At 44.6% G+C, this 24,939-nt stretch overlaps 1 protein-coding gene across 10 annotated transcripts in view; it reads right to left on the bottom strand.

Annotated features, from left to right (window-relative positions):
* LOC105698279 overlaps positions 1-24,939 on the bottom strand; it is a 206,771-nt gene that overhangs the window by 93,456 nt on the left and 88,376 nt on the right. For all 10 annotated transcript variants that reach the window (XR_001103915.1, XM_012422374.1, XM_012422373.1 and 7 more), the window contains exons 3-4: positions 20,118-20,198; positions 18,418-18,640 (exon numbers count right to left, since the gene is read on the bottom strand). Coding sequence is in view for 9 of the 10 variants with exons in the window: in XM_012422374.1 (XP_012277797.1) it covers positions 18,418-18,640; positions 20,118-20,198 (304 nt within the window). In the remaining variant the exon portion in view is untranslated. The remainder of the gene's footprint in view (positions 1-18,417; positions 18,641-20,117; positions 20,199-24,939) is intronic.

A 24,939-nucleotide genomic window follows, 5' to 3' on the forward strand; every position in this document is an offset into this window, starting at 1 on the left:
GAGGTACGCTTCATGTCTCACGTTCCTATTCTACATAATTATTTTCTATTCAAAATATAACCCCCTTTTTATATGATAAAGGGTTCTAACAATCCCGTACGTAAATCTGGTTATGTCAAGAGAGTGTAAGTACAGGTGAAAAACCTTCCTCTTTCCCGCTGATTTCGGAAATCCCAGGGCTCGGTGCATCTTGCAACGAGGTTGCGCAACTCGGTCGTACTTGATGCATGTATAATCTATTACCGAGTGAAAGGACAGATTTCCCAGGCCGATGGCGTTCTTGTCACCGGGCAGAGCTTATCCGAGGACCTTCGCGATCCGTTTAAACCCGCGGACAATTCACCGGGCCACCGTTCAGTGGACAAAGAAAAGCAAACGATTATTCGACGGGGAACGAGATAAATGAAAAAGACCTGTCATCGTTACTAGTCGTGGCGAGTCATGCACCTTGCGTTTGTCATCGGCCAAAGACGGCGACGCGCGATTCGCCAACTGCAAAATGGCCGCCATAGCCGAAGAAACGAAACAGGACCAAGAAGTCCTTGCATTTCTTCACCTTGAGTCATGCGAGGCAACGATTGTAAATAAAAAGATGTCAATAAAATGATTTAAGAAAACAACCGAAATTTCTATCACTTTTGCTTGCCAATCCGTCGACCGGCTGACCAAAGAAACGAAACGAAACGTTTCCTCACATATTCCTTCTCCTTACATCATGCAACGCGACGAAGTTAAATAAGAAAGTGATTAAAAATTGGTAGCAAAAAGATGAGTAGGATTTTTATTCATCAAAATGTCAAACTACAGGAGGTTTCTTCTCATTCTTCCGTTTCAAGTAATGCATGACAACGATTTTAAATAAAAACTTTAAGCAAACATGTGTTAAGAAATAACTGCAAGGGGAAAGAAATGATTACAATCTTTTCTCATGAATCCGTTGAAGAAACTAAGCTAGGTCGTAGAAACGAGAAACGCGAGGAGCTTCGCGTGCTTCTTACCTTGAGTTGTGCAAAAGAACAATTTAAAATAAACATTTGTAAAGAAAGATTTAAAAAAGGACACCACGGAGGAGATATTACAGATTTGACTTGTCGATACGTCGAGTAGCGAATTTCAAAGTGGCGGCAGGCGGTCGGAAGGCAAAGCGGAAAGGAACATGGCCGCTCGCGGCAACATTCGGGAAGGTCCTGGAGGCGTCGGAAGGGGACATTTTCAATTCGCGCGAGGTTAACTACCGACTGTTAAGACTGTTGCACTCGGCGGTTTTTACGAGGCCGTAAACTCGGGCGCATCGCGGCAAACGTGGATAGAGGCGACGGTAAAACGGCCGCGAAGACCGCCTTTAATCACGTCCGCGCGGCCGTAACGAGCCGCGCGATCGCGGCTTAATTGTCCGCCAACGGTGTCGTTTCCCTCGCTGGCTTAATTCCGCGTTTAGGGGGCATTTCCATGCACGCCGCGAGAATCTACACCCGATGACGGGGGGAAACTTAAGGCCAAATGACCCGAAACGACCAACCAACAAATCCCCCAAGCGGGCTTCGAATTTGTCCTGGGGGCCATTTAACTCATCCGCGACGTTAAGACGCACAAAGCCCGATTTTCATTGGTGATTTTAAAATAAAAATACAAGCTTCGCATAATAGAAATAACTACTCGTCACGGCTGTACTTGTATGTGGGTAGTGGGTCGGTGTGGGATGAAATTTCAACAAATTAAACATTTCGAAAATCCACCGCCTCGTACATATTCTGACCGTTATTAAAAAAACTTAATATACACATTTAGAGGGTAAAGAATAATAGTGGAGGGTTAGCCCTTGTCCAGCCAAACCCATAAACCGGGAAAAAAATCCACCGATTTGCCGATGTTAAAATAATTCATAATTAATTAGAATAAATTACTTGCAACTAGATAACTCCTCGTATTTTTATTTCCTTTCGGCCCCTTCCTCTCTTTTCCCCTAGGCGGCCGAATCAACGGAAAATTGAAATCGCTCTTTTCCGAGCATAAAGACCATCCGTAATCGTTCGCTTTGAATAATGGCGGAACGGGGGTAAGTTCGGTTTCTAAGAAGCGACAGGGTGGCATGATTTATGCGAGAGGGCGAGGTGGCCGGTCACGGGATTCGCTCGTTTCGGTTCTCGAAATCGCATAAACGGCGTAAATGCCGGTTTGCATGTGTCCTCGGGCAGGCCGAATAGTCGCGACACGTTAACATCTAATTCGACGAAGGAACCGGGAAGAAACGTTAATCGTCCGAGTCAGCTGCAGCTGCACGCAGCCATAAGTGACAACCGAACGGGCCGGCTGATAAACGATTCTCGGTTTCGCCGAATATATTTTTATCACGAAGCCATTGTCTTTACGAGCCACGACGGCCTTTAAGAGGTCGTTCCTCAGCCGCGGCAAAGAGACTTAAGCTCGGCTTAACACTTATCAGCGCCGCACGCGTTTTCCCTCCGGAACGCACACTTCCTGTCCAAACACCAGGATTTATGGAAAACTCGGATTTAAAGACTCCGCCACGAAATCTCATGGGGACACTTCGGGTTTATTTAATGGATCGCTCGGTTTTCTCTAAGGGACCAGTTGGACAAGAGCTTAAGATTCTCGCGGGTTCAACATTTATTTTCCCCCCGTCGATTAACATCCACCTAAGATCTCAACCACGCATACATTGAATATATAAAATCTGTATAAAAGGCTCATCGAAGAATGGAACGATTTTTAAACGGTGCGATAATTATCGATGCGAGGGAATGTCAACTTTTTTTTTTGCTTCTTTTTTAAGGCCCAGGGGTAAGCGGGGAATTTACTATCGAGTCTATTATAGAGGTTGAATATTAAGCTTTAATTGGAAACGCACAATTGCACAATTTTTTGCATCACGGAAAGTATCATCGGACGACGTTGGTCGCATAAGTGTTGACTCAATAAGTGTCAGCGATTAAACCGATCCTTTGTTTCCGCGACGGTAATCCAATGTGGCGGTAAAAGGGCTTTCAAACATTTTTTTTTGTTTTTTTTATAAGGCCCAGGGGTAACGCGGCTTACTATTGAGTCTATTTTAGAGGTTGAATATTAGGCTTTGATCGGAAACGCGCAATTGCACAATTTTTTGCCTCACGCAAAGTGTCATCGGACGACGTTGGTCGCATGAGTGTTGACTGAATAAGTGTCAGCGATTAAACCGATCCTTTGTTTCCGCGACGGTAATCCAATGTGGGAGTAAAAGGGCATATATCGCCGATCCATCGGGACTGACAGAACGTAAAACTTGTTATCACGGTTCAGGAAAAGCGGAAAATGGCGCAAGAGGAAGGCGGAGGCGAAAGTGGCGTTATCGCGCGGCAACTCTCGGCCGGACGAGCGAATCCCGGGGCAGATTTTCAATACGGCGGAACCGCGTCCGTTGTCGACGGAGCACTTAATGGAATCCCGAGGGATTACGGGGCGAAAGGCTCGAAAATGATCCCGGTCTCTTTCGGCCGACGCGACGAGCAATTAATGGGAAAGAGTTCCCTCGCGCCTGACGAGCCGGGCCCCGAGGACGCATTCCCAATCATAACTCCAATTCATTTCCCGAAATTACTCCCGACGAGCCCTCAAAGAGGTCCTCTGTCCCCTCCACCCCGAGGACCCGCCAGAGATAGAGGAATCGGCAAATAGGATTCGCGGGCAGACTCGCGTCCCGCTTCCGGCGGCCACCTTTCATTCGACTTCCAGCCTGAAAGCTCGTTCCTTCCTCCTTTTCTCCCTTTTTTAAATTATTTCTCTTATTTCCCACATTATGTCCCTCGGGAACCGCGTCCGTCCGTGGGACCATGCGAGAGCTTTGCGGGCGACGTTTTCTTTCTCCCGTAACATCACCTGCAGACCGGCCCGTGAAACGTTTCCCATTTCGGGAGAGAAACCGAAGATTAAGAGGAGCTTCTCTTTCTATTTCTAATTAAAAATTCAATTACACAAAATGATAGCATAGGTATAATTATGAAAAGTACGAGGGACCGGGTACACCTCGTACATGTAGGCCTTGGCACCCAGACTGTATCTTAATGAACATTACTTGGCACCTCGTTATTGTCCACATGTACGTTAAATTGTAGAAATTTCGAACGTCACCTCGTATCATTTCCTGCGTACGTCCCCCAGGAACTCGCACGGTAGACCCGGGGACACTTCCGGTCCTCGCGTTTTCCGGAGCAGAACCACCCTCGAGGTGTTCCCGCAACCCCGGAACGTGTCGCCGAAACAAAACTATTAGGGCCGACACATTGCCGGGGGTTTATCGGCGCCCAAGGGTCGGGGGTGGGTCCCACCCCCGACACCCGGGGGGTATCCAAGGACGCATTGTTCATCGTCGAAGGTGGCGGCCACGGCGGACCTTATCTCGGTGGACGCGTGACCGGTCCGTGACGGGGGATGCCGAGAACACCCACCCCGGGGGGTGGTGCTCGCCAAAGGGTGGCCGGCGCCGGGGGTGGCGAAAGCCCGAAGGGTGGACGTCGGATAGCGTCGCGATGGCGACGCCCGGCGTCGGGTGCACCTTCACCCGTAAAACGGGATTCCTCCCTCCCGAACTTTCCCATTCGACCGCCCGACCCACCCCCCGACCGCTCGTGTAATAATACCACTTCGCAATTATGGACCTCTCGTGTCCCGACCGAGGCGACATGCATTTATTACGCCGGTATATTATAGTACATATATTACATAGTTACGGAAATTTTTTAAATAATGGAACATCTTCGCCGACAAAGGCACGATACGCCTCCCGTTATCTTTTTTCTCGGATTATTCCATAGTCATTATAGGGCTCCGAAATAATTCTCCCCTGTACCTAGAACGCATTATCGTATGCAATAAAATGGGAAATATTAGGTTACGAAAAACAAAAATAAAAAAAAGTAAAAATCTGTGCGTGATCCCCGCTCGCGTTGGAAACGATACTCCTGAGATAAAGGAAATTTGTATTCATTGTTTTAAATCATCTCTTCACGCTCGGTATTGTTTTCCCTTGGCATGGCAATACCGACGCGAAAAGATAAATATAGAAAGCGATCGACTGTAAAAAATGAAGGAATAAATGAGACTTGCAATTTCCGACGGGCTCCCCTTTCTTAACGCTAGAAGTTACCCTGACATGACCAGAAGTTTCGCTTCGTTGTGAAATTAATTAAGAATGCAAATGTGGTTTAAAAATGAATTCGGCTGGATTTTCGCCTCTCTCCCGTCGTCCAACCCTTGACCACTTACTCCCTCTCCCCTTCGCTTTCCCCGATAAGAAACTCGATACCGTATCGTTCGTTATGGGTCACCACTCTGTAGTTACAGGGTGTGGACCCACAGGGGGTGTCGCCTCTCGGCGAGCATTACGTTTCGAGCCAGTACAGCCGTGTCGAATTATCGGACTCGGTCAAAATTGCCCGCTCGCGTGTCTCCTCTCTCGGGAGGTAATCTTATATTTTCCAGGAATTATCGCCGTTTCGCGATTTTAACATATCAAGCGATTTAAGAGGCCGGACTCGCGGCCGTAACCGATGACCCGAGGTTACGTGCTCGCGTACGCGCGCCCCATTCATTAATATGCAAGTATGTTTGTAGGACTCCCTTGATACACGGGTACACAACGGTGAGCTGGCAGGCACTTTAAGTCCTCGGGATGATAAGTGATGATCGATTGCTTTGACTTTTGGACTTTGATGAAACCCAGGGGGCGCACGAAACAGGCGGTGAAAGTATCCACCGGGAGTTTTGAAAGTGTCATCGAAACCCGACACATGTTTGAAATACTCAAAAGCAAATCATTAAGAAAAAAAAAAGAAAAAAAAAACGATAACTATGTCAGTACTATAGAGGTAAGGGGAATTACGTCCAATTTGAGAAACTTTTAAAAAACTTTCACCAGCTGTCAAAATCAATATCCGGCAACGAAAGAAATAATAGTAACTTCATATTGGCCTTGAGACAGTTTACGGTATATATCTGTGAAGATTTAATCGATCATTAGCATAGAGAAGTCACGAGTTCACCCTTTCGTACTTGCTAATTTAGAAACATGAAAATATGAAAACGTGAAAATGTGAAAGTGTGAAAATGTCAAAGCATGATAATGCGAAAACGTGAAAATGTGAAAATATGAAAATGTGAAATATATGAAAATATGAAAACGTGAAAATGTGAAAGTGTGAAAATGTCAAAGCATGATAATGCGAAAACGTGAAAATGTGAAAGTGTGAAAATGTCAAAGCATGATAATGGGAAAACGTGAAAATGTGAAAACATGAAAATGTAAAAACGTGAAATATTGAAAACGAAATACATTTGAATATTTAAAATTGAATAGATTTGAATGTACAATGAGAAAATAATGAAAAAAGGTAACAGTTTAAAAGGGAGGTTACTCACGCCTCCGGGGATGTTTTCCTTGGGCGACGGTGGGACAGCGAATCGATCCCATCGGCCGTGAGTCGATCGGAAAGCGGCGTCTCGACGGGCGTCGACGGGCGTCGTCGGCGACGCATCGCAACCCCGACGCGGCCTTTCGCCGCCCGACGGAATTCATTAGCTCGACCCCCGACCAACGCGACGCAGCCGGCGATTCTCGCGGCGGAAGACTCGACAAAGGCTTTTAATTGGCTGCCGCGACGTCCGGCAAGCCGGGCTTAATTTGCGCGCAAAGCCCTTGGCGTCGCGACGCCCTGCGTCGAGAAGGGATCGGATTAATTCCGGAGACGCCTCGCGTCCTGCCGATCGCCACGCGTCTTATGGCCACGTGACGCGAGACCCCACGTGACACCCTGCGTGACACGAGGTAAAAAATAAAAACCACGAAATTACCTACGTAATCGAACGAGTTTCAGTCAACGAATGCTTTAACCACTGCTTTTCGAGAGATGATTATAAGAAAGTGTATAACAGATACTACAATCTTCGATCGTTAAGAGTCTCGAAAATGGTTCATAAACACCGAATGTTACAAATAAATTCGTATAACTCAGGAATATCAGATTTTAAAAAGTTGAATTAATTGGTAAAGAGAGCGCGTCAGGAAACCACATGCGTATCTTCAGTTGTCAAATTATAAGTGCAGGCAAGTTATAAATGCAGAGATTGCTTTTAACTCTTCCTAACCTCTCAAATCGTTGCCGTATCGATCAAGAAACCAGAGTAACCTTACAGCGTACGGAGTGGTACGGTTTACCGGCGATTGGTTTTCCAGGATTTCCCTTCGGCGGGGCTCGGGGAATCAATGTTTAGACAGGACGTCAAAAGCGGGAAAGGCGTAACCGATGTGAAGGGCCCTCAATCCGATTGGCTGCCGACAGACCGGAAGTCCCGGCATATCCGATGCGAAGTACTCTCGCGACGGAAATATCGGCTGTTCCGATATACTCGCGCGACGAGCGGCGCGTCCATTGTTTCGGCTGGCATGAGAACGTTCGCAGGAACTGACGAACCAGCCCGATATCGAATCAGTCTGGGAATTTCTGCCTGGAGAATTTCCATGGCTGGCGTGATCGCTGCTCCTCAATTGTCCGTTTTCGCAGAGCCCGAGATGCCACTTTTCGATCCGCTGTCATTTTTCCACTTCCACCCATGCACGTAAGATAGCCGAAGACCGTAATGCCAACCATTTCATTCGTATGCTTGTTTGGCGAAAAAAAAAAGAAAGAGAGAGAGAGGGGTCGCCATCCCTTTTCTTCCTTCCCTTCTTCCTTTCTAGCAGATAGGCTATCGCCATATTATACCGCGCATCTGTTTCGCCGAGAGAAAGGGAGAGAAAACAGCCCCTTTGTCTTTTCCCTCCCTGTTCTGTTTTCATGGTCACGGTAGATAGGCTCCATGTTTCTACCTCGACCTTGAATTTTCCTAAAACACTCCCGAGTTGAAATTCCAGCCCTATTTTTTCACAAGACCTCTTTTCATCCTATTTCCCTCTCTGGATCCTATTTTTGATCTTGCACTTATTAAAAATTAAATCTTACTTCAAATCTCTTAGTAGAAGAAATACACGTATCTGTCACTTTCGTTGCCTAAAACTTCACATCGATTGTATAAAAATTACCCTTCCTTGGATTATCTCAAAACTTATTCGGGACCTACGATTAGAGGTTGAAAAAATGTCGACTGGAATTCCGGCGACATTTTAAAAATTTAAACTCCCTTTTCTAATAATAGTTCCTTACATTATTCAACGAGGAACTAATTGTCGTAATCCCTCGTGCAATTTAGATTTAGATTTTTTTTTTAATGCTTGAAAGGGGAACTATTTATCGTCATTCCTGGCGCAATTTGGACTTAGACGCGGATTTAGAAGCGATTTGGAAGCTGTCGGACTCGTTGGCTTTGCAGTCGCTGCAAGTCGCTGGGCCAGCCAAACCGCATACCGATGGCCGAACTTTTTTCCAGTCCTAAGAGGACCTGCAGCGACAAGGCCATGAATTACGGCCTGTTGAAGAGGCGGCTCGCCAAGTAAACCGTCATCGTGTGTCCCAGCAGTAAATCTCAGTCAATAATCGCGCCATAAATTAAAACGCCACGCAGCCGGACACGCATCTTTGAAGTCCCCACGACCCGAATACACGCCGTGGAAATCTACGGGCCTTTAAACGCGTATTTACCGAGATGTTAGCGCAGTTTCGCGTTTCATACTATTTAGAACAGTTTGTTGCTCGAAGCACTGCGAGGACCCCACGTACGCCGAGTGTGATCTCGAACACTCCGTATTTAGCTTAGAATAAAATAGGCCCAAAACTTGCATTAAGGTGATGTGAAAGTGGCGTCGAAGAAGTTTTGTTTATTAAACTTTTCCCCCAACTCGGTTTACCGAATGGTCTGAAACGTTACAACGTGAATGGGGAGACTATAAGGAAGGTCCTGACACTCATGAAATTTCAATTCCTTTCAAATTTGTTTATAGGTATTTTGAAAATAGTATATAAAAAAATGAAATTTCGCGAGTTTCAGGAACTACCTTAGGGTCTCCGTAATCACGTTTTAGAGTATGAAACGATTTGAGAGAACCAGTTCGTAGAAAAGTTTTTTTAACGAATGAGCTTTCACATCCCCTTAATACTTACCGCAAAATGTATAAAAAGTATCCCTTAAAATACCATTATCACGGATATTATAATCTCTACGAGGATAGTCTACATTTTATTCCATGAAATAACCGAGAAACTGCAACTCTCGATGCGTTTTTGGAAAGAGTGAATCGTAAAGGGGTGCTCTTTATGTAGAGCAATGAAGGGTAGATGTTTCGGTTATGTTTAAAATTAATATTATAGGGGAAGGCTAATCGCGGTACCAGGGAAAAATTATTAGAATGGGGTATAGTCGTATGCCGGTAATAATCTCGGCGTATGGAAAGGGGGGTTCAATATATTGGGAGGTTTAACTTCGCGCGTCCCCATTGGTCAGTTTGGGGGGTTTGTACGGGGGTGTCGATGCCGGACGGCTCGTATTTACGATATTGCTAATATCGCTGGACGAAAGGGAGCTGGAAACCTCAAAGGGACCCCCGCAAAGCTCCCACTCGAGCCGCTTAATTACGTCCCTGCAGAAATCGAAATTGAGAACGACCGTGGGCTCTTCGTGCTCGACTAGCGCCACCTGGCCGCTTCATTTTTTTTCTGCACATTTAAAACAAATATTTTGCAAAGCCCAAAAATATTAAACATCAAGATCCACCCCACACACTTGTAGCCAAATTCCCAATTAATCTCGCCCCGGCGAAATTGCATCCCCCCAAAATTCGAAATTAAACCTAACATCCGACCACCCTCCACGTACATATCGAGCGACCCGGAATATAAATAAAAAATATCAAGTAAGATAATGTTATCTCCGAAACATGAGGAATTATTAACGCGTTCAGGGGACAGCTAATGAAGAAGTAAATTAATCTGCGGGCAGATATCAAGGGAGAGAGCTCGCAAAACAAAATTACCCGAAGACAAATCGCAGAGAGGAGGATCTCCGATTACAGTACTTACAATAATTACCGCAAATTCGAGGAATGTATTATACCTCGGAGTAAAACCTGCGACCCGAGACGCGGTTATCGGACTCTCTGATGAGTTCGCCGAGTAATCGTGCGTCACTCTGAAATATCTCTGATAAGAACTCGAATTCGCGTAAATAATGGCCGACCTAACCCCTTGCACGTGAAGTGCCGACCAATCGCGTCGATTATCAGTGCAGCCACTCGGCACTTCGAGTGCAAAGGGTTAAACGCAAAGTAATCCGGGAGTAACGAATGGACCCTTCGCAGATGACGATACCGATATACCAGATACACCATAAGGATAATCAGGATGCACGTGTACGCGTGGATCATGCAAACGGATAGATACACATAAACGCATGTTGTTAGGGTGTTCGTAGTAGGAGCTATTATTAGCCAACCACCTGTATAACCCGAGGCAGTACTGGTACAGCATGTATGTCAGATGGAAATCTATAAAGATTCTGGAGGTGTTAAGTCGACGCGTTTTAGCCGTCAATATTTTCCTGCCGGAACGCACGTAACCGATGAAAATTCCATCGGTAGAAATTCCTCCTAGCGTATCTTCGTTTCGGACCGGCGCGTAAATTTAAATTAGAGAATTGAACAACGTCGAGGAAATTCATTTTACGACGTCGCTAAATTCATATACGTCGGACTTTCGGATATTACGGTAAATTAAAAACGTCGACTCTCCTAGACAATTTTTTTAACGCTTGTTTCCCTTATCACGAGGATCTTGAAATTTGAAGGAAAAATTAGTAGGCGTGAAAATGTTGATTCGTGTTGCACTGTAAATCCAGATGATAGGAATAGTTGCGTTCATAAGTATATGTTATTATGCACTTGGGGAGAAATTTAAAAATCCGAAAGGATTGCGAAAAGAAAAATGACGTCGACGACGGTTAGCACGCAAAGCGCCGTGGAATCGTCGTAGATTATGTAAACTCGAAGGGTCGGTAGAAAAAAGGGTGAAAGAGGTAAAGGAAGCAAAAGGGGTGAAACGGGTAAGATGCCAGTCGCGACATCGCGGCGTAGAATTCCCCGGTCGACATTGCGCATATTTTACTGCTAATCTCCGCTTTTCTCGGTCATATTTATTGGCCCGACCTAGGCGGTTATGCGAGTCGAGATAAATCCGTAATGAAGTTGCAGACTCCATTGCACGCCTCACCTCTTCTCGTTGCGGATGATTCATGCCATTTCCGCGTATTTACCGCGTCTCTGTACACCTTGTGCTATCAAAAAGGAAAAATCGAGCGAGTTTCTAGCATCTCTTCGAGCGAGCAAATTCGGCATCGCGTTGGTTTAAACGCTACGAAATTAAGAATTAGACTTGGAATAAATTCAAATTAATTACGTGACATTTTATTAGAAAAAAAATAGTAAAAAAACGAGTCTCGAGGAGAATCTCAACTTTTTAATTAATATTTAGTGCACTCGCGAGTTCGCAGAAATTGCAAGAATTGAAAGCTCAATAATTCATGACGCCCTCCCTTGTGAGTAAACAACGAAGGAATGGAATCCAATAATTCGTCCTCCCTTTGATACGCCAAATTGAAATTGGAAACTCGATTTAAGTCCCCGGCTGAAAAATTAAGCGAAGGAAAAAGACCCTTTCAAGATTCAGGGAGCGATTCGGAATCCTGCGCTCCAGCTCGGCTGATTGGCAGGCGGCCATTTTATTCACGGGCTTTACGAGTTAATCGAGAAGGCAAGGATTTAATTTCCCGTAAAGCTGCGTGCAATTTCGCACGATTCCATGCAAATCCGTCGAACGAGCCGGCAGGGAGCCTCGGGAAGGGCCAATATATTCCGAGGGTGATTCGCCATCGACTGCAATGACGGGAATAGCGATGGACCGCCCAGTAATTAGAACAATCAATCCAGCCGAGCCATGACACGTGCACGCGTCAAAACGGAACGTATATCTGGGACATTTCCTTTGATCGTCGGACGGCTTTACATACACGACACCACAAGAAAATGTAATTAAAAAAAAAAAACGAAACTTGCCCTAAATCATACCCCAAATTAAGCGGCTCCAACGGAAAGTGGAGTTTCCACGTCGAGCTAATTAACGTTCATTTCCTTTCAAAAATGAATTAAAGGGGATTGACATTGAAATTCTTCTATTTCGTTACGGGTAGGTACATGGAAAGGTCGTTAAAATTAAATTGTCTCCCTTAATCTTGAATTTCTCCCTTGTAATCGGTCGGCTCCAACGGAAAGTCGAGTCTTCGCGTACCGTCAATTAGCGCCTCCTCGAGGTTCGATCAATGGAGATCGGCCTTGTCTCGCTCGGCATTGTTCCCGGCAATTAGTGGGCGACGCTCCTCGGGGATAATTGTCCCGTTTAGTCGCGCGCTAATTATAACCCCCCTAATTAACTGGCCGGTAATAAAAATCGCGACGACCTTTCTCACCGGGGCGAGTCGGTGAGGGGAAAAAGTTGCTGGGGAGAGAAGCGAGGGGGTTTGCTCCACGATTTTCTAATAGCGCGACCGATAACATCAAAGCGTTTCGCGGGTTTCAATTACCCGACGCGGGCCAATTTCGCGCATTAGTCCGACGATTCCACACCAAACAGTGGAATGGACGTTTCACCCTCTTTGGCACCTCTCCAGCACGCTGCGTCTCCACGGTTGACGCGCAAACACCTCCCCCAAAGCGTTAATTAACTACCCCGACGCGTTGCCACCTAGCGACGACCGCGTCGGATCTCCAAATTTATTTACTTTCGCCGAGTTACGTCCAGGAATCCCCTGACAAACCCATATTCTAAACCCTCCTCTCGAAAAATCAAGTCGAAAATCCCTTTAGCAGAATTTCGAGAAATCAACGGTTCCGGAGATATTCCCCTTCGAAATCGACCAATCACGAGACTAGATACTCAACCGCCAGAGGGAGCCACTGAGCCTTGATGGGGAAGGTTGTTTCCGTTTAAATTGATCTCTCGAGCTAGTGGGTGCGATTTTTTTCGGAGGGGATACAGGGTTTTGGAGTTTTTATAAACCAAAAAGAGAGAATGCGATATGTTAACAAAAAATCACAATATAAAAATGGTAATAAGATGAAAATAAGTACTATGTAATAAGAACGTACGATTGCTCCGTTAAGGAGCCTATGCGATCTTCTTACCAAAAAAGTAAAGAAATGCAATAGTTTATTCGCGCGAAGGAAAAAATTGTAATTGCATAGTAGGGAACATGGCTGAAAGAATAAACAAGTCTAAAAAAAAAGATACAAAGGGGGAACGAGACGGTAATCGCGACATGCGACAGCAAATTATGGGAAATCCTAAGGGCGGAAAAATAATTCAAGAGACCTTATTTTAACCGGTACGCCGATGCGAGATAAAACTGTCAATTAGGTGAAATTTAATTAATCGTGATTAGAATTGTAGGACGGATTATTTTCATCATTTTGAAATAATACAAAAGGTACCTTCTGTCAATGTCTGACCTAGTCCTGTGCTTATACTACTTAAACTCTCCCGGACCTGTGGTTTAGACAATTTCTACTTGAAAGCGTGAAAATGATTTGTATTTAAAAGATAATAAAGTAAAGTTGACGAGCGTGAACTGGAGAAATCAGGACTTTAAAATCTCTCTAGGATACGTTTTGAGAAAGTCGTCTTCCATAACACATGTACTATTCCTCATTTGAGTCGGACCAATGGTAAACTTCTAGTACTGGAAGTTTAAGCTAACCCAGGCGTACACATGAGAAATAATAAATAATTGCAATAAAAATCCTATTTAACATCCCTACATCGTCAAGAAGCATAATTAAAAATTACCTCCAAAGGTAGCATTTAAACCTCCCAAGCTCTCACTCCTCTCGGTAACCTCTAAACTTCCCAAACCCAAATTCCGCTCAATTTTCCCAGTATCTCTGCCAAAACGCCCTAGACGAATTCCTTCCCAAGGTCCATTCTCCTCATCCCGAGGCCGCCTGAAAGCGTCTAAACCGTCCCGCACCTCTTCAACGAAGCCCCGAAACTCGGTCCATCGTTCCGATCGTTCTCGCAATTCCACGGTCCGTTCCCTGATCCCGGTTTCGCTTAACCTCGAGTTTACGGCCGCCGGAGAGGTAAAACAAGCCCTCAAACGAGATCAATTACAGCGGCCGTTTCTAAGACGGCGCATCCCTTGGCCCTTATCGAGTGGTCCAGAACATATCCCGGACCGATTCGGCATTCCTATTAGTAAGGCTCGGCATCCCCGGTCGTCCTGACCCACGGGACACGGGAAACCGTCGATCCTCGAAGACGCGCCGTGAGTATCCAAAGTGGCACCCTCTCTCTCGCGCGCGCTCGACCTGGCTCTATGCTTCTCTCTCGGGGCTCCAAAGACCTTATCTATGCCCGCTAAGAGAACCGACACTGCGACCGCAAAATACGATGGCATAACCTCCGCGTGAGGTCCAACGCAGTTTATAAGGTACCCCGGAATAACGACCTCGAGCTAGAATTATCTTCAGGGGTGCAAGGAAGAAGAGGGTGAAGTGATATCCTGAAACCTGCCAGGATATGTGCAGATTGATAAAATCGAGGAAGTATAAATATGGAAAATTCCGTTTTCCACGGACCAGACATATGGTATTACTGGGTTAAGGGTGTTCGAGGAGAGTTAATATACATTTTGATAAGGGGTGCGTGGATGAGAATAAATGTTACACTTGTAGGAATCGATATGGAGAGCGGAAGGAACGTTCCGGGGAGCGCCGAAAATAACTTGGCGTAAACGGAGCCTATCCCGGTGATTAACTTTAATCGAGTGGATAATCGGCCTCTGCAAGTCCGGCGAATTAACATAATTGACGTGTCATGGAATTAATCACGCCGCTGCCCGGCGAGCATATATATATATATTAAGGGGCACGCAAAGCGGTCCAGCCATTAATTACGATATACTTCTGCAAATAATGAATAATAGTGATAATCCTAATTGACGTCTACAAGTCTCGCAGATTAACATAGCTGGTGAGTCTTGATCGCCGCGTTGCTCCATTGCGTGACCGCACGTTAGGAAGCTTTCACGGTAATCCAGGAAAAACTGGGAAATTACTTAAACAACTATTTCGCCGAATAACTCTTACCTAAATCAACCAACGAACCCACCAAATCCATAACCACTCCGGAGATTAATTAGAGCCACCCCAAACATCTCACCCCTCGTTTCCCGCAATTCCACCCTAATTTCGCATACGTTTGATAATGAACTATTAATTATTCCCCCGATAATTACCGCCCGAAAGTCTAATTTCTGTACATCAATTCGCCATGTCTCCATAGGTGCGACAACCCCGGCGAGCACCTCGACATCCAATTCCCCCAATTATGAAAAATAAATCCATAACCACTCCGGAGATTAATAAGAGCCGCCCCAAACATCTCACCCCTCGTTTTCCGCAATTCCACCCTAATTTCGCATACGTTTGATAATGAACTATTAATTATTACTCCGATAATTACCGCCCGAAAGTCTAATTTCTGTACATCAATTCCCCATGTCTCCATAGGTGCGACAACCCCGGCGAGCACCTCGACATCCAAATCCCCCAATTATGAAAAATAATTCCCCCGATTAATTAAGCCGCGCCAACTCGATAATAAATCCACCTCTTCCATTACCGCCTATAATTAAAGGGGCCCATTGGGAGCAACGCTTTGCTCCCACTTTCCCCGAGCATTCTCGTGAAAAACGACGCGTAGCCGTTTGAATTCGTAGGAAATCCTTCAACGGGAGTCGAAATGAAATTATTTTCGGGCTTACGGCTCAAGGCAACGAGCAACAAGCCGTTTAATACGCGCTCACGGCGTTCCCTTAATTCATCTCGGCATTCGTTAACGGGCCGCCGTTGCAGCGCGGTCCGCCGATTGTGTACGCGGCATTACCTATTCATAGACAATTATATTTATGCCCAGCGAGAGACATCTAAATGCTAATATCGGATATATCCCCGTGACTTCGTTTTCCCACAGGCCACCCTTCGCCATTTGTAGAGTCCGAAGCTTCCCTGGCTGCACTTCGCGACTGCACTTTACTGCACTTTACTGCACTTCGCGCAACGCCGTTATGTCGGCCGTTTCTACTTCATCCCTTTACGGGTCTCGTTAACGGCCCGTAAAACCGTCGGATCGCCTCGTTCGATTGTTTATAATCGGCCGGAATCGACAAATAAGCGACGCCTCGCAATCGGCGTAAATCCCAACGAGCCCGTGCGAATATGTTAATCAATTTTCCGTTTTTCATTTTTTTTCCTCTTTTTTCATGCATCTCGCCGCTACGTCGAGAGCAGGAATTTTTATCGGCGACGGTTTAACGGTATCATTAAATCATCGGCGTTTGTGCCCATGGAACGATCGCGTGATTAACGCTTTTGGCCCCGATTTCTTGGCGTTATGTCGAGCCGAGCTCTTTGAGCTTGAACGTTAACGAATGTTTCTGCGGCTCGTTGGGATGCAGGGATTGATAAATCTCCCGCGTTAAATCGCGGCAAATAAGCTGACGAGGTGGCAATTCGAATAAATGTATGAGCAATGAGGGCTGCAAGACCTCTCCCGACTGAGTAAAAAGGAAATGTAAAGTACGGTGAAATTGCAGAGACGGGCAAAGAAATTTGCGCGACGCTTCGGGGGAAAAAATTAAGCAACTTTTATCTTATTACGGTGTTAAGTAATTTGGAGAATTAACATATAGAACCGAGGGCGTTAATTCCCGAGGAGTTCTGGTCAAAGCTCGCGTTATTAGCCGCGTAAGTAACGCGTCGTTAAGCGCGCTTTCGCCGTTTGTCTAAATGCAAAATCGCCGAGCGAATCGCATTGTTACTTCGGACTCTGGAGGTGAAGAGGGAAAGAGAACGAGGGGAAGAGAGAAATAGGGGGACGCCGTTACACTCTTCGTCGGAATTAATACGCTAATTGTCGCGCTCGAGAAGCGCGACTAACTGAATTCGGAATTAAAGTTTGATCGTAGACGTTAGCGCCAATTTAACGAGCCCCCGAATTTCCCCAAAGTTTCTCCTCCTTTCGTGCGCTTCGCCCTCGTTAACTTAACAATGATAAGTGATTTGCGTTCGAATGAGCAAAAACGAGCGCACGGTCGTTCTCGAAATTCCACTTTTTTTCGTGGAAACTGTCAGAAGGCATTTATCGGGCGTTTCGTTCGATAGGGAATGAGGAAAATCGGTAACGAATATATAAACCTAAGAATAGACATATCTTAAGGCTTTCATGGATTTTTACAAAATTTTATATACGTGATCGTTTAATTATCCACTTTAAATTTCTTCTGAATTTTTTGTACCATCGAACCTCGTATACACTTTTGAATATTCTCCATCGTCGAGTACCTTCGTACATCAAGGTATTAAGTTTCAGCTTTCGTAGATTTTTACAAAATTTTATATACGTGATCGTTTAATTATCCATTTTAAATTTCTTCTGAATTTTTTGTGCCATCGAACCTCGTATACACTTTTGAATATTCTCCATCGTCGAGCACCTTCGTACATCAAGGTGTTAAGTTTCAGACTCCCTTCCAGAAGGGGGTTCAAAGTAACGACAGCAAAGGGGTTGCATAATGGGGGTGGCGAATCTCGCGCGGAGAGCATCGCCAATTTCGCATTAATCGTCGCACATTGGGCCAGCTTGCGCTCGCGCGAAGAGAGCGTGAGATTCGATTACGTATGGAAATCCTAGACGGCCCTATCGAGGAAATCAATTACGTCTAATGAATACAACATGAAGGGTAAAGGGTTAGCGCCGTCGCGACGCGCCCGAAATCAAATATGACCGGCTTTTAAATCTCCACCGCAATCGACTCCTTCCAAGTGATTTGCATTTAATCGGCCGAGTCTCCTATGTCAATCGAGACTTGATTCACCCCCTTTTCTCAAGGGGTGAGAAGATTTTTTAATTCACTCCGAAGGGAGTACGCGTCCAGACTCTTAATGTCACCTCGTCATCGTTACTTCCGTAATTACCTCGATTACCCCGCACGAAATAATACTATGAATATTTAAATGCCTCATTTAAGGGGAAAATACTCTTCCTTGTTCTCAGAGATATCCATTTAAAATAATGTCTCGTGTTCATAGTTTAAATACAGGGTGAGTCGCCATCAAAGAAATATTTTATTAAAACTCCGAAATAACGCGAAGGGAAGAATGACTGTATTATCAGAAACTGAAAATGACTATCGTTGTTTTATGAGTCAGGGGATGTAAAAATTTTGAAAATGCACGATCTATCCTCTGGCTCTATATTCATGCAAATTTTACGCTGTGCAGGTTCCTGCAGCACCGATACTTAAAAAGAAATACTCCCGGTGTAATTGTCAGGTGACTCAGCCTGTACATGCAAATGAGACGTCAATTCGTCGTTGAGGGTGACTCACCTTCGCCGGGTCGGACTTCTCCGATTGGTCGGTGAAAGTCTGCGACCCCCTCGAGACGGTGTTCCGGCGAGGGGTGGTGGCGCCATCTTGCGAGGGGCGCACGAACTCGATCCTTCCGCCCTCCACGACGATGTTGGGGGCGGGCGGGAAGTTCTCTGTATTACCGATCGTATCGCAGTACCCCAGGAATCCGGCTTTCTCGCCGTACAGGGGGTGGATTTGTCTGCAACGGTCGATAAAGAAGGGATGACTTCTCCGAATGCACCTAGCAGTGGAAATTTGCCAGTACGCCACTTATCGACGAGAGTACCCCGAAACGTTACCATAACATTGGTCATTTAAATATGGTATCTATCTTTACAAAATAAAATAAAAAAGGAATGAAGGTAATATAAAATTGATTCTTTTGCGTAATTGGACCCCATGTTTTTTATTGCTTTTCATCATCACTGCTTTACTCCATTCAGCAGAAAATATCTACCGAGGAGCAAAAGTAACGTCAAAGTCGAATTCCTTAACCTCAAAAACCCTGCGTTAAAAATAAAAGGAAACTAATAAAAAAAAAAGAACCTTTTCCCTCTACGTTTTTCCACTCTCGTTTAAACCACACCTTTTAGGCCATCGTCAGTATTGGAAATGTACCGAATAATTTCGAATGTATTAATTCAAGCCCTCGTTTAATTTATGAATATTGATACGATAATTCATAATGTGATCTGTGGACGAAAGTTATCCAAATTGAAACGTTTGGGAATAATCCGTAGCTCGGATAGTTTCCTCCTCTGCCGATGCAAATTGCCGCGCTATGCAGCGAAACTGCATCCGAAGTAATTATCGAGTGCATGGAGTAATCATGCTGGAACAAATTGACGAATGGCCCCATTACTCTATCTCTCGGTGGCTGCTCTAAATTCAATCGGCGATACTTACCGGCGTGATGTATGCCCCCGACGTCACCGACACACCGCGTGAGATTAATGTTTACAAGTCGTATCGACATTTATCTAAACACTTAATCCGGTTGCATCTTACCCAACTCAACTGCGACAATCTGCTTAATCGACTCGAAAGACCGTCACGCTCGCTGACCGATGCAACTGCACCGGCCGATTCTCCGAATGCATACTTAAGGAAATAACCCCGACGTTGCATAAACCGAGAGCGATGATGGCATGCGGAATTACGTAACTACTATGACAAAAACGGTGAAAAAGAAAAAAACGAGAACAACGGTACGCCGTCAAAAATACACAAACTCGGGCAACACAACCTTCCAGACATTGTTAAATGATTTATCCAAACTCCAGGAGATGCTCCCTCTTCCTCCTCTCTATTTTGCACGTTTTTCGAAAACATTAAGACTGTGTTTCTAATAATAGTAATTTGCAATTAATGAGATGGTACGTTAATTATGAATTTGGAACGAAATTGCTGTTATAAGCTGCGTTGATTTATTCTAAAAAGAGCTATATTTAGTTCAGGCGTTTGAGAAGTCGGCATTTTAATGAAATTCTTGTAATTAAGTAAATAAGAAGGGGAAGGAAAAATAAAGCACTACTTAGTAAAAGCCCCGAGGTGACCAATGTTATGGAGGGCCATTATTAAATCAATTTGGCGTCGACTATAATTCGACTATAATTAATATTGTCTTGATAGAGAGGGTGTTCGAGCTAATTAATATCGAAAATGTTGATACTTACCTAGGGGATGGAATCGGGCGTGGTTTGTCGAGAGTTAAGTCCGAGCTTAAGGGCGAGTCGGGGCCGCGGCCGCTGGAAGCCCTGCACAAACCGAATTAACACAACGTTAGTTGAATTAACATTCGGAAGCCAACAACTTATGTAGGACCGGACGGCGCTCGTAATTGAACGGGGTCGACGCCCGCAAATGCGTCGCGACGATCAATCACGAGTGATAATTAAGGTTAAATAATAGTAAATGAGTAGTTGCGCGACTTCGTGCCATTTCATCATTATGCGTGATTGAATCATTAAGTACGATTGGACGTACAAAGTAATACACACGATTCCACTTAATCTTATCGACATTATGCATTTATTTCCACACACCCATCGTGTGCTAAAAAATAATCAAAGCGTTCAATCGGATGCAACTTACTCTCCCCTTGTGCCATATTTATTAATAAAATGGGAACAACTATGGTGAGTATTCTAAAATTAGAGCAAACCATGTTAAATTAAACCTTTCTCTCTAAATAGATGTAATTAGACCAGAGTAGACTAAACGTTAATATTATCCTAAGTTCGAAATTCCATTTCTTTTGTTCCTACCTGCGGCGTGAATTTTTCTCGCGACTATAATTCATTCTCCTGATTTATTTCGAATACACCCAGCAGGCGTTACAGGGAAGGGTGATTAATTAGAGGGTGAATTTAAGAGGTGCTTTAATGAGACAGCCGTAAGACGATTTTCTCTTCACGGGTTCTCGCCTCTCAAAAACGAGTCTTCGGCGAACATCCGGCTTTGAAAGTCGGCCTTTGAGAGTTCGAGAGCGCCGATGTTAATTGCGCGATGCATCGCATCGAATATCCCGGCATCCTGGCAGGGGATGATTGACGATCCCGGGAAACTCGAAGAAATTTCCCGGGAGTTGCTCATCGGGAGCGCATTAATCCAGCCCAAAGTTCGACTTGACGAAGACGAAGTCGAAACGCCGGCCGGCATCTCTTGCATTAATTACTCCTTCCGGAAGTTGCCGAACTTCGCGGAAAAACTACCGCCAATTAGAAACCGCCCTTCCGGTCGAGATAGCGACGCCGAACCGTAGGAAGTTTCTCTCTTAATTATCCAAGAATTTCTGGAAAGGTCGGAATCGAAAATTTAAATCTGCGGGGGAAATCTCCGAGGACGCGATATCGAGAGATACTTTCCGCCCACTTTGCGAAATTGGGACTTTGCGAGGAAAAGCTTCGTTTGGATAGCCGATTACGATGATGGCGCGGAATCGGGGGAGGAATTCGCGATTTAACGAGCAACTAGAAATGATATCGGAAATCGTTAATGGCTTCCACCGCGTGTCTCTTCCGGTGTACGAAATACATTGGCAAGACGCGTCTCCGCTTTCGCGCGATGAATTCCCAGCGTTTCCAATCGAGCCGCTCCTTACGAGTGATCTGCATTCCCTTAATGACGTCTTGCAGTTCCGCTTTCGAGAACGTGTCCATTAAGGGTTCGGCATTTAATATCTCGGGCGGTAAATTGCTCCAAATCGATACCCTCGAAATATTTTCTAAGGAACAAAAAGAGCTCCGCGGATCAATTTCCAGAACGACTCGCAAACGATATTTGAATTCCATGACAACCAGTTTCCATCGTAAATCTATTTTTTTTTTTTACATCAAGCTTATAAAGGTAAGATTTCCCTAAAGTATAACATAGGTAAACAAAGTTATTCTAAACTTCGAATTAACGAGTAATATTATACATCAATAAAAGTACACCTTAAACATTGACGAAACACTTCCTCTCTGCGAGTTAGATCCGTACCAGAGGGCCTTATGCCCCAAGAAAATAATTGACGATAATATCAATACATGTTATTATCATACATTAATGAGATACATGGGAGAAGACAAATTTGAGCTTGTCTCAATTCCTTTCAACGGCTCTCTACACGATTCCAGAAGAAGACTTCACTCCTCGAAGACGATAAACGCGTCGGCTCGATCCGTAGGTGGAATAAATTGAGGCTCGTCTCTTCTTCTCGAGCCGCAAAGAACCACAGGTCATAGGTCGGTCTTGTATCTCTAATTACACCGTGGCGAAACGTCCGAAGGAGCGTGCAAGCCCATAGGAAATAAAAAATGCAACATGGTATAGAGAGTCGCCTTCGTTAAGAACTGCCTCGCCGACCCTCGTCGAACGAGCTTCGACTATTTCCGCGACACGCGACTACTTTCTAATTGAAACGCATATCCCTTGGCGAAAGTCCTTGGCGAAGGGCCTCGTTTAAAAAACACCCACGGGGACAAAACCTCCCCCTTTCCCCTTCATCCCTTTCTGACCGGCTCTCTCTTGCGCGCGCACTTCCTGCAAAGAACTTTCGCACGCTCTCGGAAAATCTCGGGACGTGAGGCAACCTTCCCTGGAAATTGATGTGTAATTAAAAAATATAAAATAAGGGGGGAAAATTACACGACTCTGCGGACCTTGTAAATGGAAATACTGCCTAGCGATTCCTCCCTTCACTTTGCTCCACTTCGAGGAATGCGCGTTCCTCTCTGCGCAGCCCTGTTTAAGAACGCGTTCGTTCTGGTGAAAACGTGGTTTCATTTTCCACCCTCAAGTTTTTCTTCATTATTGTGTATGAAACTCTTCTTCTATTTTTTTTTTTTTTTAAGTAACAAAAATCACTTTTAAAATTAACCCATTACGGTACGAACGTGTTCACGTAGGCTGAATTTTTGAATTCGATTCTTTAATTTCATCGTATCGATTTCAATTTGAATGGAAGTCTTATGCTACCTTAGACATTACATAGAATCACAGGTTAACGACAGAGATGTACATCTCGAGTTCTGAATAATTATTAAATATGCATATATTAGAAAATATTGAGTATTATAAGTAGGACGTAACGAAGGAATGAGTTAAAGACTCCCTCCCCGGATTCACGACAGAGAACCGCATTTTGAGTGTTAAGCAATTATTAGAGATATTAAAAAGTACTGGGTAGTGAAAACCGAAATGAGGAAATCATGATTAATTTTTAACGTTCGAGGAATATTTCGAGTAAAGCCCGCCGCAACTTTCGTGTAAACTATTTCACGTGGCAAGGGAATCGTTTCTTTTACGGCACTCCTGTAAAGTGGCGTCTCTTTTTAAGGAAACTATACACGTTGGGAAACACAATTTCGCGTAGGTAGAACGTCGGCTCCTCCACTTTGACTAGAGGCAGAGCAGACACGGTCCAAAGTGTTCGCTCGTCTCGGGCCTGCATAAAGAACACACGGAAGAAAGAGGCGAGGGTGTGCGAATGAATCCTCCGGTGGGAGGGTGGAAACCCCCGCCTACCCCTTTCGCCCAGACCTGGGGGGTAGTTTTAATAACTCGAATGACGGCTTTCGCGGAAACGGCCATTGACGTAACGAGAACCGGGAAGAGTCGACGCGTCGAAGTGAAAATACGAAAAAAAAGGGAGAATGAGGAAAAGAGAGGATCCGGGGACAAAGAAATAGTAAAGAACGAAAGATGAACGAGTCTTTTCGAGAAGAGGACAAGCCTGTGTTGATTCGATGATTTACGAATTCTAAGTCTTCACTTTTTGGAGAAATCTTCCGCCAGGAAGTATCGTTGAAATTGTTTATTTCAAATAAATGTGGATATAAAATGTCAATCGATATCGCTGGAGTGGGAGGAATTCAGGTGAGGAATGGAATGATTTAATGGATGTAGGGTAAGGTGACATTTTTTAACGATTTTAATGCACCTTCGAGTTGCCGCGCAACTCGCGAGGGTATGTCGGCAACGCTCTCTACAGTCCCGAGTTTTGTTTGACATACAATTAGCCAAGTGTTAAGTGCATTTCTTACGTACGTCTAACTGGAAGTAATAGCAGCCCTCGGGTTACAAGTTGTTACCTGCCTCGGGAATTATTTTCTCCTGTCTTTTAGTGCACCTCGCGAATGCATTACCGATCTCTTCGGGAGCGTTAACGAGGTATCGCTCGAAGGACTCGAGATGTGACGAGTTATTCCCATCTGTCCGAGGGCAATAATTTGTACGGTAACTAAAATTGACTGCCCTCCTAATTATGCACACAATGTAACTCATTCACGGCGTAGCATAAATTTAAAAACACTCAGCGGTTAATTAAAATTGAAATTAAAAGAGTTTTTAGCTAGAGAGAACAAAACTCGTCCCCCTTAAAATGAAATATATATATATATATATGGAAAAGAAATGTAATGCCTGTAATTATAATTTTAATTAACCCTTAGCTCAGCTGGATTTCACATCCCCCAATAAAATTGATTATATATACCAGTTAAATGTAAATTTGCATAACTTTCATAAGTGCGCAATTATAAATACATAAATGTTAATCTCGGCACTTTTTCTGTCGGTTTATTGAACCCTGGGGAGCGACAAAATCAATCTTGCAACCGGAATCGACAGTAGCAAAAGGGGTGAACGAAACGTAGCCGGAGCAGTGGGGCATCGTTTTAACACGCTTACATCGTATTACTATAAATCATCGTTGTCTCACTCACTTCCGGTTTGCTGTACCGAGGTATAGCATACCACGTACGTACCACACATGTACCACGCGTATACGGTAACTCATGCCACTCTCTAACGTGGACGTTTCCCTGCATTAAATCTGTCGGCCGCTCCTGTCGGTCCGCCGGTATTTATATTATATTTATCGCAATAAATATTTCCGCCGATAACATCCGGAGCCGATTCGAGATTTCAAGACGCGTGTTAGTTTCTTTAACCATTACCTCGATTGCATCTGACCGTTAATGGGAGGACTTTCGTAATACCTATAAATCGAAG

This window comes from Orussus abietinus, unplaced genomic scaffold, assembly GCF_000612105.2.
Source record: "Orussus abietinus isolate OABI.00-Male unplaced genomic scaffold, Oabi_2.0 scaffold14, whole genome shotgun sequence".
Lineage (NCBI taxonomy): Eukaryota > Metazoa > Arthropoda > Insecta > Hymenoptera > Orussidae > Orussus > Orussus abietinus.